The following is a 12,092-nucleotide window of genomic DNA, read 5'->3' on the forward strand; positions in this document are numbered from 1 at the left end:
AAAAAACTAGCCGGGCGAGGTGGCGGGCGCTTGTAGTCCCAGCTACTTGGGAGGCTGAGGCAGGAGAATGGCGTAAACCCGGGAGGCGGAGCTTGCAGTGAGCTGAGATCCGGCCACTGCACTCCAGCCTGGGCGACAGAGCGAGACTCCGTCTCAAAAAAAAAAAAAAAAAAAAAAAAGATGGAAGTGTGGAGCCTGGGGCAGGTGCTTAGCTCAGTTCAGGCCTGGCACACCCTCTTCCCCATTTTGCCCAGCTTAGCTAGACCTGTTTTCTCCTCAGAGGCCCACAGACGAGACCTTTGAGGAACAGAGCAAGATGAAGCCTGAAGTTGTTTTCCAAAGGACCTCTGGGTGATCCCTGAGTCTTGAGTTGTTCCCCACATTCAAAAGAGGCCACAGCTTCCCTTCACAGAAGCTGGGGGGACAGATACAGTGTCTCCCACACTCCAGATTTCTCAGGACACAGAGAGCTACCAGGGGTGTGGAGGGGGCATTTCGAGCAAAAAGAAGGCTGGAGTAGAGGGAACAATAGTGTCCCTACTCATTTCCACCTGCCAGTCACAGTCCACACCCACTGCCGGGCACCTACTGCAAGTCACCTACCAGCATCCACCTTCCCCTCCAGAGAAAGCCCAAGACTTGGAAAATGTGTTTCACAGAAACCCATCAACCCAGTTTCCAAACGATCTAGAAACCCAACAGAGGTAGGAACCACTGCCAGCATCGGAACGGGAGACAAGGAAGGTGAACGCTGAAGGAAACAAAGCTCTCAGCTGTTTTAAAAAAGAACTGGGCTGGGATCAGTGGCTCATAAGTGGATAATAAGTGCCTGTTATCCCAGCACTTTGGGAGACCGAGAAGGGAAGATTGCTTTGAGTCTAGGAGTTCGAGACCAGCCTGGGCAACATGGCGAAACCCTGTCTGTATAAAAAATTTAAAAATTAGCCAGGTGTGGTGGTGCATGCCTGTAGTCCCAGCTACTCAGGAGGCTGAGATGGGAGGATCACTTGAGCCCAGGAGGTGGAGGCTGCAGTGATCTATGATCACACTACTGTACTCCAGCCTGGTCAACAGAATAAGACCCTGTCTCTCTCTCTCTCTCTCTCACACACACACCTCTCACACACACACACACACCCCTGGATGTTGGGAAACCAACAAGATCAGATTCCAACTGTGTCACACGCAGGGAAACAGTATAGCCACATTCCCCCAGGCCAAAATAGAAACTGATTTCCAGAACATGCATTTCACTCAATTGGTTTCACTGTGGGGGTTGTCCTCTCTCCCTGATAGGTATCAAGGATCTGGCTGAACTTACATCATCTGAGGAATGTTACATCATTTCATTCCTGTCTAGAGTTCAAGGTTACCAGGAAGTAAGATAAAATTTGACTCCTGACTCCTGGGCGAGTATCCAAAACCAATCTACATAAAACCCCTTGGCCGCCCGGAATTCCTCCTGCTCAGACATGCCGGGACATGCAAAGCTCTGCCAACTCCAGCCCCTAGGCCTCCGTTTTGAGACCCCCCTACCACCCTGCTAAGGGAGCAACAAACTCGTTCCGGCACCAAAACCTTGAAGCTTCAGGCCAGAAGTAGCGGGGGGGTTTCCGCTGCTGTGGAGTTTTACATATTAAAAAAGAAAAGTCAAAAGCAGACAAAATCCGCCTTCCCACAGATGGCCCTGGTCTCCATGGCGACAGCTCATAGCTCGGTGTTGAAAGGACCACGACCCCCATGGCCACATCTGGGGCAGCAGTCCCACCCCGTCGCCTGGCCACCAACCCCATGCCTTAAGCAAGGGGGCCTCCTTTTTGGCCCTAAAACCAAGACATGCCATCTTAAGTCCAGTTGTTTTTTTTGAGACAGAATCTCGCTCTGTCACCCAGGCTGGAGAGCAGCCGTGCAATCTCAGCTCAATGCAACCTCTGCCTCCTGGGTTCAAGCGATTCTCCAGCCTCAGCCTCCCAAGTAGCTAGGACTACAGGCATGCATCACCACTCCCAGCTAATTGTTATATTTTTAGTAGAGGCGGGGTTTCACCATGTTGGCCAGGCCGGTCCCGAACTCCTGGTCTCAAGTGATCCACCCACCCTGGCCTCCCAAGTGCTGGGATTACAGCCATGAGCCACTGTGCCCAGCCAAGACATGGTATCTTAAGTCCAATTTTCAGGGCAGGAGGCAAAAGTGGCCTCACCCTGGCATGAGGGGAAAAAAGACACTTTTGTTGTTGGCTAAAAAGCCTGCATTTTAACCAAAGGGAATATAAATTACTTTGTGCACAAACTAGCACTATTGGTTTAAAAAAAAAAAAAAAAAGAGAGAGAGAGAAGAAAGAAAGAAAGAAAAAATTATGCTGTATCCCAGGGTAGCCCCAGAAAGGGCCAGGCTGTTGAGCACAGGTCAAGGTCGAGGACTCATCGAGACGCTTTTAAATTGGATAAAAGCCAGTCTTGGATATAAAGTGAATTCTGAATTTCCTTCACCAACAGACAGGAAAGCAGGTGAACACGTGGCTCCAGCTGTGGTATCGCAGCTCATGGACCCACCAGACCAAGATTCTCCCTGGGCATCTGGACCCCTCAGGCTGGCCTCCCTGGTCACGGCAGCTGTGTCCCCAGATGCAGGGAGGAAAACGGGAGAAAAGAAAATTTTCAGCCACTTCCCTCAAATCAACCAGAGCTTTTGTAGAGAAGGAGGAAGAGGAGATAGGCAGATCAGAATCTCTCTTCCAGATCGGATCCCCAAGTTGAAGAGCTTGTCTTTTCCTGGCCACACCCCAGAGGGTGGATGTCCCCTCGTGGGGTCCCCAGCAGGATGAGGTCTTAGGAGACCTGAGCGTTCCTCAGTGTTTGTGGCAATAGTTGATTTTGCCCTCTGACTGCTCCAGGAGGTCCAGCATCTCCTCAATGATGGCTCTCAGTGCCCTGCCCAGCTGGTCTGCGTTGTATGGCTTCCCCAGTGGGGGCACGTGGACGAAGGCTGATCGACCGTGACTCTGGTACAGAGAGGTGTAGTATGTAAAGTCGCAGAGATATCTAAGCCACAGGGCGTGGTGGGTAAGAGAGAGACCAAAACGGGGTCAGAGGGGCAATCTGCAGACCAAGGTGACAGCACTCATCCAAACTCGAGGGAAGACCCCAGCCTCACCAGCCACCCACAAGATGGAATAACACTCTCCTCCCTCCCCAGGTTGGCAAAAAAATCACCAGGGGTGGTGGTGGTGCCTGTAGTCCCAGCTACTCAGGAGGTGGAGGCAGGAGGATTGGTTGAGCCCAGGAGGTCGAGGCTGCAGTGAGCCCTGATTGCACCACTGCACTCAGCCTGGGCAAGAGAGTGAGACCCTGTCTCTTTAAAAAAAAAAAAAAAAAAAACTTGATAACTCCCAGTGCTGTGGCACATGTGGGGAAATGGGCAGAGTGAGCTGTTGCTGGTGGGAATGAACGCTGGTTATCCCCGTGTGGAAGGCAATTTGGCAGGCTAGTAAAATTATAATCACCCAGGCTTTACAACCTGGTATTTCCATTTTTTGTTTGTTTATTGAGACAGGGTCTCACTCTGTCACCCAGTCTGGAGTGGAGTGGTGCAATCACAGCTCCCTGTAGCCTCAAACTCCTGGCCTCCAGCGATCCTCCTACCTCAGCCTCCTGAGTAGCTGCGAGTACAGGTGTGCACCATCACCACCGGCTATATTTTCTGTTTTGTTTTTTTGAGACAGAGTCTGGCTCTGCTGCCTAGGCTGCAGTGCAGTGGCACAATCTCAGCTCAATGTAACTTCTGCCTCCTCAGCTCAAGCGATTCTCCTGCTTCAGCCTCCCGAGTAGCTGGGATTACAGGCGTGGACCACACCACATCTGGCTAATTTTTGTATTTTTAGTAGAGACAGGGTTTCACCATGCTGGCCAGGCTGGTCTGAAACTCCTGACCTCCAGTGATCCGCCTGCCTCAGCCTCCCAAAGTGCTGGGATTACAGGTGTGAGCCACTATGGCTGGCCCTATTTCCAGTTTTTATTTTTATTTATTTATTTTTTTGAGACGGAGTCATATTCTGTCATCCAGGTTGGAGTGGAGTGTTGCGATCTTGGCTCACTTCAACATCCGCCTCCCGGGTTCAAGCAATTCTCTTGCCTCAGCCTCCCGAGTAGCTGGGATTAGCGCCTGCCAGCATGTCCGGTTAATTTTTATATTTTTAGTAGAGTCGGGGTTTCACCATGTTGGCCAGGCTGGTCTGGAACTCCTGAGCTTCAGTGATTTCACCTGCCTCGGCCTCCCAAAGTGCTGGGATTACAGGCATGGGTCACTACCACAGGGAGTGGCTTAGTAAACTCTGGTTTATCCACACCATGGAATCCTATGAAATCATTTACAAGGAATGCGGTACAGCCAGAAAAAAATGGAGAACTCGCCAGATGCATGTTTTTTTTTGTTTTTGTTTTTTTTTTTTTTTGAGATGGAGTTTTGCTCTGTCACCCAGGCTGGAGTGCAGTGGTGCAATCTCGGCTCACTGCAAGCTCCGCCTCCTGGGGTCATGCCATTTTCCTGCCTCAGCCTCCCCAGTAGCTGGGACTATAGGTGCCCGCCACCATGCCCAGCTTAATTTTTTTTTTTTTTTTTTTTTTTTTAGTAGAGACAGGGGTTTCACGTGTGAGCAGGATGGTCCCTGGATCCTCCTGGACCTTGTGATCTGCCCGCCTCGGCCTCCCAAAGTGCTAGGATTACAGGCCTGAGCGACCCCGCCCGGCCAACCAGATGCATGTTGAATGTTCACAAATGAAAGCTGAGGAAGATAATTGTCAGTAAATGTGACTTTCGCCGTGTGACTCCATCCACATAAAAGCAAAGCAAAACAAGACACAATCGTAAAGCAGCAGGCCAAGTGATGTATATATGTACAGAAACGTGTCAGTCAGTAGGAGCTTCACGGTTTCAGTGTCTGACTTATCAGAGGGACCACTATGGAAAAAGAAAGGGAATGAGAATTTTTCCCAATTAGACCTATGAGGACACGTTCTAGAGTTACCTGTAATTAAAAATTAATTTTATAAAGAGACTGATGGAAGCTAGGTATGGTGGCTCACACCTGTTGTCCCAGCACTTTGGGAGGCTGAGGTGGGAGGATCCCTTGAGTCCAGGAATTCGAGACCAGCCTGGGCAACATTGCAACACCCTGTCTCTATCAAAAATACAAAAAAATTGGGCTGGGCAGCCAGGCGTGGTGGCTTACACCTATAATCCCAGCACTTTGGGAGACCAAGGCAGGTGGATCACCTGAGGTCAGGAGTTCAAGACCAGCCTGGGCAACATGGTGAAATGTCTCAACTAAAAATACAAAAATTTTCTGGGCATGGTGGCAGGCACCTGCAGTCCCAGCTACTCAGGAGGCTGAAGCAGAAGAATCACTTGAACCTGGGAGGCAGAGGTTGCAGTGAGCTGAGATTGTGCCATCGCACTCCAGCCTGGGCAATAAGAGCGAAACTCTGTCTTAAAAAAAAAAAAAAAATTGGGCTGGGCACGGAGGCTCACACCTGTAATTCTAGCACCTTGGGAGGCCAACGTGGGCGTATTGCTTGAGCTCAGGAGTTCCACACCAGCCTGGGCAACATGGTGAAACACCATCACTACTAAAAATACAAAAATTAGCTTGGTGTGGTGGTAGGTGCCTGTAATCCCAGCTACCCGGGAGGCTGAGGCAGGAGAATCGCTTGAACCCAGGAGTTGGAGGTTGCAGTGAAACAAGATTGAGCCACTGCACTCCAGCCTGGGCGACAAAGCTAGACGCAGTCTCAAAAAAAACAATAAATAAAATAAAGTAAAATAAAATAAAATAAAATAAAATTAGGCCAGGCGCGGTGGCTCATGCCTGTAATCCTAGCCCTTTGGGAGGCCGAGGCAGGTGAATCACCTGAGGTCAGGAGTTTGAGACCAGCCTGGCCAACATGATAAAACCCTATCTCTACTAAAAATACAAAAATTAGCTGGGTGTGGTGGCAGGCGCCTATAATCCCAGCCACTCAGGAGGCTGAGGCAGGAGAATCGCTTGAACCCAGAAGGCGGAGGTTGCAACAAGCCAAGATTGTGCCACGGTACTGCAGCCTGGCTCCAGCCTGGGTGACAGAACAAGACTCTGTCTCAAAAAAAAAAAAAAAAAAAATTAGCTGGGTTTGGTTGTGCTACCTGGGAGGCTGAGGTGGGAGGATCACCTAAGCCCAAAAAGTCAAGGCTGCAGTGAGCTGTGATTTTGCCACTGCACTCTAGCCTGGGCTACAGAACGAGATCCTGTCAAAACAAACAAACAAACAATTTAACAATTAGTTTTCAATTTAAAAAGAGAAAAAAAAGTTAGCTTTAAAAAGAACTCAGTGCTGTGTGGTGGCTTTTGCCTATAATCCCAGCACTTTGGGAGGCTGAGGCAGGAGGATCACTTGAGCCCAGTTATTCAAGAGCTGTCTGGGCAATGTAGCAAGATTCTGTCTCTACAAAAAACACAAAAATTAGCTGGATGTGGTGGTGTGCATTTGTAGTCCCCGCTACTCGGGAGGCTGAGGCAGGGGGGATCACTTAATCTCAGGAGGTCGAGGCTGCAGTGAGCCCTGATTATACCACTGGACTCCAGCCTAGGCAACAAAGTGAGACCCTGTCTCCAAAAACAAAAATCCTGATGGTAAATCCAGGCACTCCTTCCTTCAGCCAATCAACTGCACTGACCAACAGCCGCCTTTGAGTTGCACAAGCACACAGATTAGGGAGAAGTGAGGAAGCCAGTGCTGGGAGGGTATAACTTGGTCTGGGGAGTTGGAGAGGCCTACAAGTCACAAGGAGGTGACTCGTGTTGGAGTTAAGACTGGAAAGAGGGCCAGGCACAGTGGCTCAGGCCTGTAATCCCAGCACTTTGGGAGGCTGAGGCAGGTGGATCACTTGAGGTTGGGAGTTCGAGACCACCCTAGTGTGGCCAAAATGGCGAAACCCCGCCTCTACCAAAAATACAAAAGTTAGCCGGATATGATGGCGCACGCCTGTAATCCCAGCTACTTGGGAGGCTGGGGCAGGAGAATTACTTGAACATCAGAGGCGGAGGTTGCAGTGAGCCAAGATCGTGCCACTGCACTCCAGCCTGTGCAACAGAGTGAGACTCCATCTCAAAAAACAAAAACAAAAAAATACTGGAAAGAGGAGTTCCCAGAGGAAGGTGTTTTGGGCAGAGGCCATAGGGCATGCAAAGGCCCTGAGGCTACAGTGAGCTTGGTGTGTTTGAGGAGCAGGAGGAAGCCGGTTTATGTGTCTGGAGTGCAATGGACATGGGGTGATTAGAGGCAGAGCAGGGTGGAGAGGCGGGCCAAGCACCAGGGTTGGGATTTTATTCTACGTGCAATGGGAGCCATAGGGAAGGTCTAGGAAAGGGACACATGCATTTATTTATTTAGAGCCAACAGTGTCTTGTTCTGTCACCCAGGCTGGAGTGCAGTGGCGCTATCACAGCTCACTGCAGCCTTGAACTCCAGGCTCAAGCAATCCTCCCGCCTCAGTCTGCCATTTTTTTATTTGTTAAGATGGGGTCTCCTTATGTTGCCCAGTTTGGTCTCGAACTCCTGGGCTCAAGTGATCCTCCTGCCTTGACCTCCCAAAGTGCTAGGATTATAGGTGTGAACCACTGCACCTGGCCCTGATTTATATTTATAAAAGAACTTTTGCAATAGGTTGGATCATCTCCTCAACATTCATATTCACCTGGGACCTCAGAATGTGACCTTATTTGGGCCAGGTTTGGTGGCTCATGCCTGTAATCCCAGCACTTTAGGAGGCTGAGGAGGGTGGATCACCTGAAGTCGGGAGCTCGAAACCAGTCTGACCAACATGGTGAAACCCCATCTCTACTAAAAATACAAAAAATTAGCTGGGCGTGATGACGCATGCCTGTAATCCCAGCTACTTGGTAGCCTGGAGCAGGAGAGTTGTTTGAACCTGGAAGGCGGAGGTTGCAGTGAGCCGAGATTGCGCCATTGCACTCCAGCCTGGACAACAAGAGTAAAACTCAGTCTCAAAAAAAAAAAAGAATGTCATCTTATTTGGAAAGAGGATCTTTGCAGATGTAATTAGTTACATTAAGATGAGGTCACCTGGGCACAGTGGCTCACACCTGTAATCCCAACACTTTGGGAGATGGAGGTGGGCAGATCACCGGAGGTCGGGAGTTCGAGACCAGCCTGACCAACATGGAGAAACTCTGTCCCTAATAAAAATACAAAGTTAGTCATGCATAGTGATGCATGCCTATAATTCCAGCTACTTGGGAGGCTGGGGCAGGAGAACCGCTTGAACCCAAGAGGTGGAGGTTGCAGTGAGCTGAGAGCATGCCATTGCACTCCAGCCTGGGCAACGAGAGCAAAACTCCGTCTCAAAAAAATTAAAAAAAAAAAAAAAAAAAAAAAAAAAAGATGAGGTTATACTGGATTAGGATGAGTCCTAAATATGACTGGTGTCCTAATAAGAAGACCATATGGCCACACACAAAGGGAAGAAGGTGATGTGAGGATGGGGGTGGGGACTGGAGTGATGTGTCTACAATCCAAGGATGGTTGGCAGCCACCAGCTGCAGGAGAGATGCCTGGGACAGATTCACCCTCAGCACCTCCAGAAGGAACCAGTCCTGCTACCACTTTGACCTTGGACTTCTGACTTCCAAGGCTGTTACACAATACACTTCTGCTATGTGAAACCACCCGGTTTGTGGGTATTTGTTACAGCAGCTCCAGGAAATTAACACAGAAACTGACTGATTGGGTTGCGGTAGAGGCAGCAGGGAGGACGACTGAGGTGGAGCCTGGGGCACTGTCCAGGTGGGAGATGCTGGGGGCCGCGGTGGGGACCGTGATGGTGGGGAGAAGTGGGCAGATCCATGAGTCCCAGGAGCAGAATCGACAGCACCTGCTACATACAAATACTTGGCTCTGTGCCTCATATACACTGAGTGCTTGGTCCAGAGGCCAAGGTCAACACGCTTGACTTGTTCCACACCAGACTCAGTGAGTGGAGAAGGGAAATCCCCACTCACCCCCACCCCACAGGGCCCTACCTGCCAGCATCCTGCGAGATGGTCACCGATACATCCAGGCCCAACGTGGTGACTCGCTTGCACACAGCGTCCATGTCGATGATGGAGTCAATGCTTTCAGGCCCGTCCTCCACGCAGCACTGGGAGCCGGGGCAGAAGCGGCAGTTGTCCAGCCCCTTGTAGCCCTTGTTGTGTCCACATTTCTCCAGTGTGACTGTGGTCGCCATGCCTGACACCCCCACATGCACCACCAGCTGCACACAGACAGGGGCAGGACTTAACATGGCCTGCCCATGGGACTCGGAGGGGGTCCCCCTGAGGCCAAGGAAAAGGCAGCATCCTTACTGGGCTCTGCCTGGGGTTGTGTTGTTTCTGACCTCCTGCTGCTGGAATAGACCCTGCAGTCACTCTTGCAAAAAGGTATGCCATGTAAGACAGGCAAGAATTTGAAACATGCAAGGCTGTTCATTGCAGCTCTTCCTGTTATCGAAATCAAATACTGGAAACAAGCTAACTAGCCATTCGCGGGAGTTAGTTCAATAAATAATGAGCTACTATGCAGCTGTTAAAATGCCAGCACAGTGTTTTTGTTTGTTTCTTTGTTTGTAGAGATGGAGTCTTGCTCTGTCGCCCAGGCTGGAGTGCAGTGGTGCGATCTTAGCTCACTGCAACCTCCCCCTCCTGGGTTCAAGTGATTCTCTGGTCTCAGCCTCCTGAGTAGCTGGGATTACAGATGTGTGCCACCACACCCGACTAATTTTGTATTTTTAGTAGAGACAGGGTTTCGCCATGTTGGCCAGGCTGGTCTCGAACTCCTGACCTGTGGTGATCTGCCCGCCTTGGAATCCCAAAGTGTTGGGATTACAGGCGTGAGCCACCATGCCCAGTCTTGTTTGTTTGTGTAAGAGACGGGATCTTGCTCTGTTGCCCAGGCAGGAGTGCAGTGGCACAAATATCTTGGCTCACTGTAGTCTTAAACTCCTGGGCTCAAGCAATCCTCCTGCCTCAGCCTTCTGAATAGCTGGAACTATAAGCATGCACCATCATGCCTAATTTTTAAATTTTTTTGTAGAGATGGGGTCTCACTATGCCGCCCAGGCTGGTCTCAAACTTCTGGACTCAAGCAATCCTCCTGCCGCAGTCTTCCAAAGTGCTGGGATTGCAGGCATGAGCCACTACCCTTGGCCTGGATAGCCCTTTGGGTTTTTTGAGACTAAGTCTCGCTCTGCTGCCCAGGCTGGAGTGCAGTGGCACAATCTCGGCTCACTGCAACCTCCGCCTCCCGGTTTCAAGCGATTCTCCTGCCTCAGCCTCCCGAGTAGCTGGGACTACAGGTACCCGCCACCATACCCGGCTAATTTTTTGTATTTTTAGTACAGACAGGGTTTTGCCATGTTGCCCAGGCTGGTCACGAACTCCTGAGCTCAGGTGATCCATCTGCCTCGGCCTCCCAACGTGCTGGGATTCCAGGCGTGAGCCACCGTGCCTGGCCTGAAAAGCTCTTTCGAAGACAGGACCGTGTGGCATTGGTCACGTGATCCGATCAGGAATAAAGCCACCTAAGTCCTCCACATGAAGGGTGCCAACCTGTAAGTCCTGATGAGGAAGCACCGCCCCTCGGCACCACTCACCTGTGGACTGTGCTTCTCCCACAGGGCAGGGATGAGTCTCTGGACTGTTTTGTACTCAACTGGAATCTCGTACACGTGCAGGTCCACACTGTCCCCAAGGCCTAGCTTTTCCAGCTCCTGGAAGAGAGGAGAGTGGGAGCGTCGTGGCCCCTGACAGCAGCTATGGGGATAATGCGCTCCCTGGGGGTGAGACAAACAGGCCGCTCTTCTGACTTATTCTGCAGGAGGGGAAGTGGTGAGTGTTGATTGAGTTCAAAGCCCCTCATTTCCTTCCCCACTCACTTGCCTCGAAGTCTCTCTGCATCTCTAAGGTGACATGATTCTACGGCCCCTGGGGTTAAATCCCAGGTTCCTTGGACTCAATCCTGCCTGTGTGACCTTGGGCAATCCACTTAACCTCTCAGAGTCTCAGTTTCCTCATCTGTAAAATGGGAATAACAGAGTATCAGGCCGGGTGCGGTGGCTCAGGCCTGTGATCTCAGCACTTTGGGAGGCCAAGGTAGGCAGATCACCTGAGGTCAGGAGTTGGAGCCCAGTCTGGCCAACATGGTGTAATCCCATCTCTACTAAAAATACAAGAATTAGCCGGTGTGGTAGCATACGCCTGTAATCCCAGCTACTTGGGAGGCTGAGGCAGAACTGCTTGAACTTCGGAGGCAGAGGTTGTAGTGAGCCGAGATCACATAACTGCACTCCAGCCTGGGCAACAAGAGCGAAACTCCATCTCAAAAAAAAAAAAAGGCCAGGCATGGTGGCTCAAGCCTTTAATCCCAGCACTTTGGGCGGATCACCTGAGGTCGGTAGTTTGAGATCAACCTGGCCAACATGGTGAAACCCCATCTGTACTAAAAAATACAAAAATTAGCCGGGCGTGGTGGCAGGTGCCTGTAATCCCAGCTACTCAGGAGGCTGAGGCAGGAGTATGGCTTTAACCCGGGAGGCAGAGATTGCAGTGAGCCGAGATTGCGCCATGGCACTCCAACCTGGGTAATAAGAGTAAAACTCTGTCTCAAGGGGAAAAAAAAAAAAATTCAACCTGTTTCCAAGTAACTCAGCAGTATCCCAGAAGAAAACTCAAGAACACTGAGAGATGGCTGAGCACGGTGGCTCACGCCTGTAATCTCAGCACCTTGGGAGGCTGAGGCGGGTGGAACACCTGAGGTCAGGAGTTCAAGACCACCCTGGTCAACATGGAAAAACGCTGTCTTCACTAAAAATACAAAAATTATCTGGGCATGATGGTACGCGCCTGTACTCCCAGTTACTTGGGAGGCTGAGGCACGAGAATGGCTTGAATCTGGGAGGTGGAGGTTGCAGTGTGAGCCCAGATCATGCCACCGCACTCCAGCCTGGGCGACAGAGCAAGACTCTGTCTCAAAAAAAAAAAAAAAAAGAAAAATTATATTTTT

At 50.6% G+C, this 12,092-nt stretch overlaps 1 protein-coding gene across 5 annotated transcripts in view; it reads right to left on the minus strand.

The window, feature by feature from the left end:
- Positions 1-129: 129 nt before the first annotated feature.
- Positions 130-12,092, minus strand: part of PGPEP1 (pyroglutamyl-peptidase I) — a 23,776-nt gene continuing 11,813 nt past the window's right edge. For 3 of the 5 annotated variants that reach the window (XM_017879446.1, XM_017879449.1, XM_017879447.1), the window contains 3 exons: positions 10,684-10,800; positions 9,074-9,306; positions 130-3,041 (listed from right to left, as the gene is read on the minus strand). In XM_017879446.1, coding sequence (XP_017734935.1) covers positions 2,849-3,041; positions 9,074-9,306; positions 10,684-10,800 — 543 coding nt within the window. In that variant the 3' untranslated portion in view covers positions 130-2,848. The remainder of the gene's footprint in view (positions 3,042-9,073; positions 9,307-10,683; positions 10,801-12,092) is intronic. The other 2 variants (XM_017879450.1, XM_017879448.1) reach the window with 2 other exon arrangements.

This window comes from Rhinopithecus bieti, unplaced genomic scaffold (genome assembly GCF_001698545.2).
Source record: "Rhinopithecus bieti isolate Rb0 unplaced genomic scaffold, ASM169854v2 scaffold_9899, whole genome shotgun sequence".
Classification (NCBI taxonomy): Eukaryota; Metazoa; Chordata; class Mammalia; order Primates; family Cercopithecidae; genus Rhinopithecus; species Rhinopithecus bieti.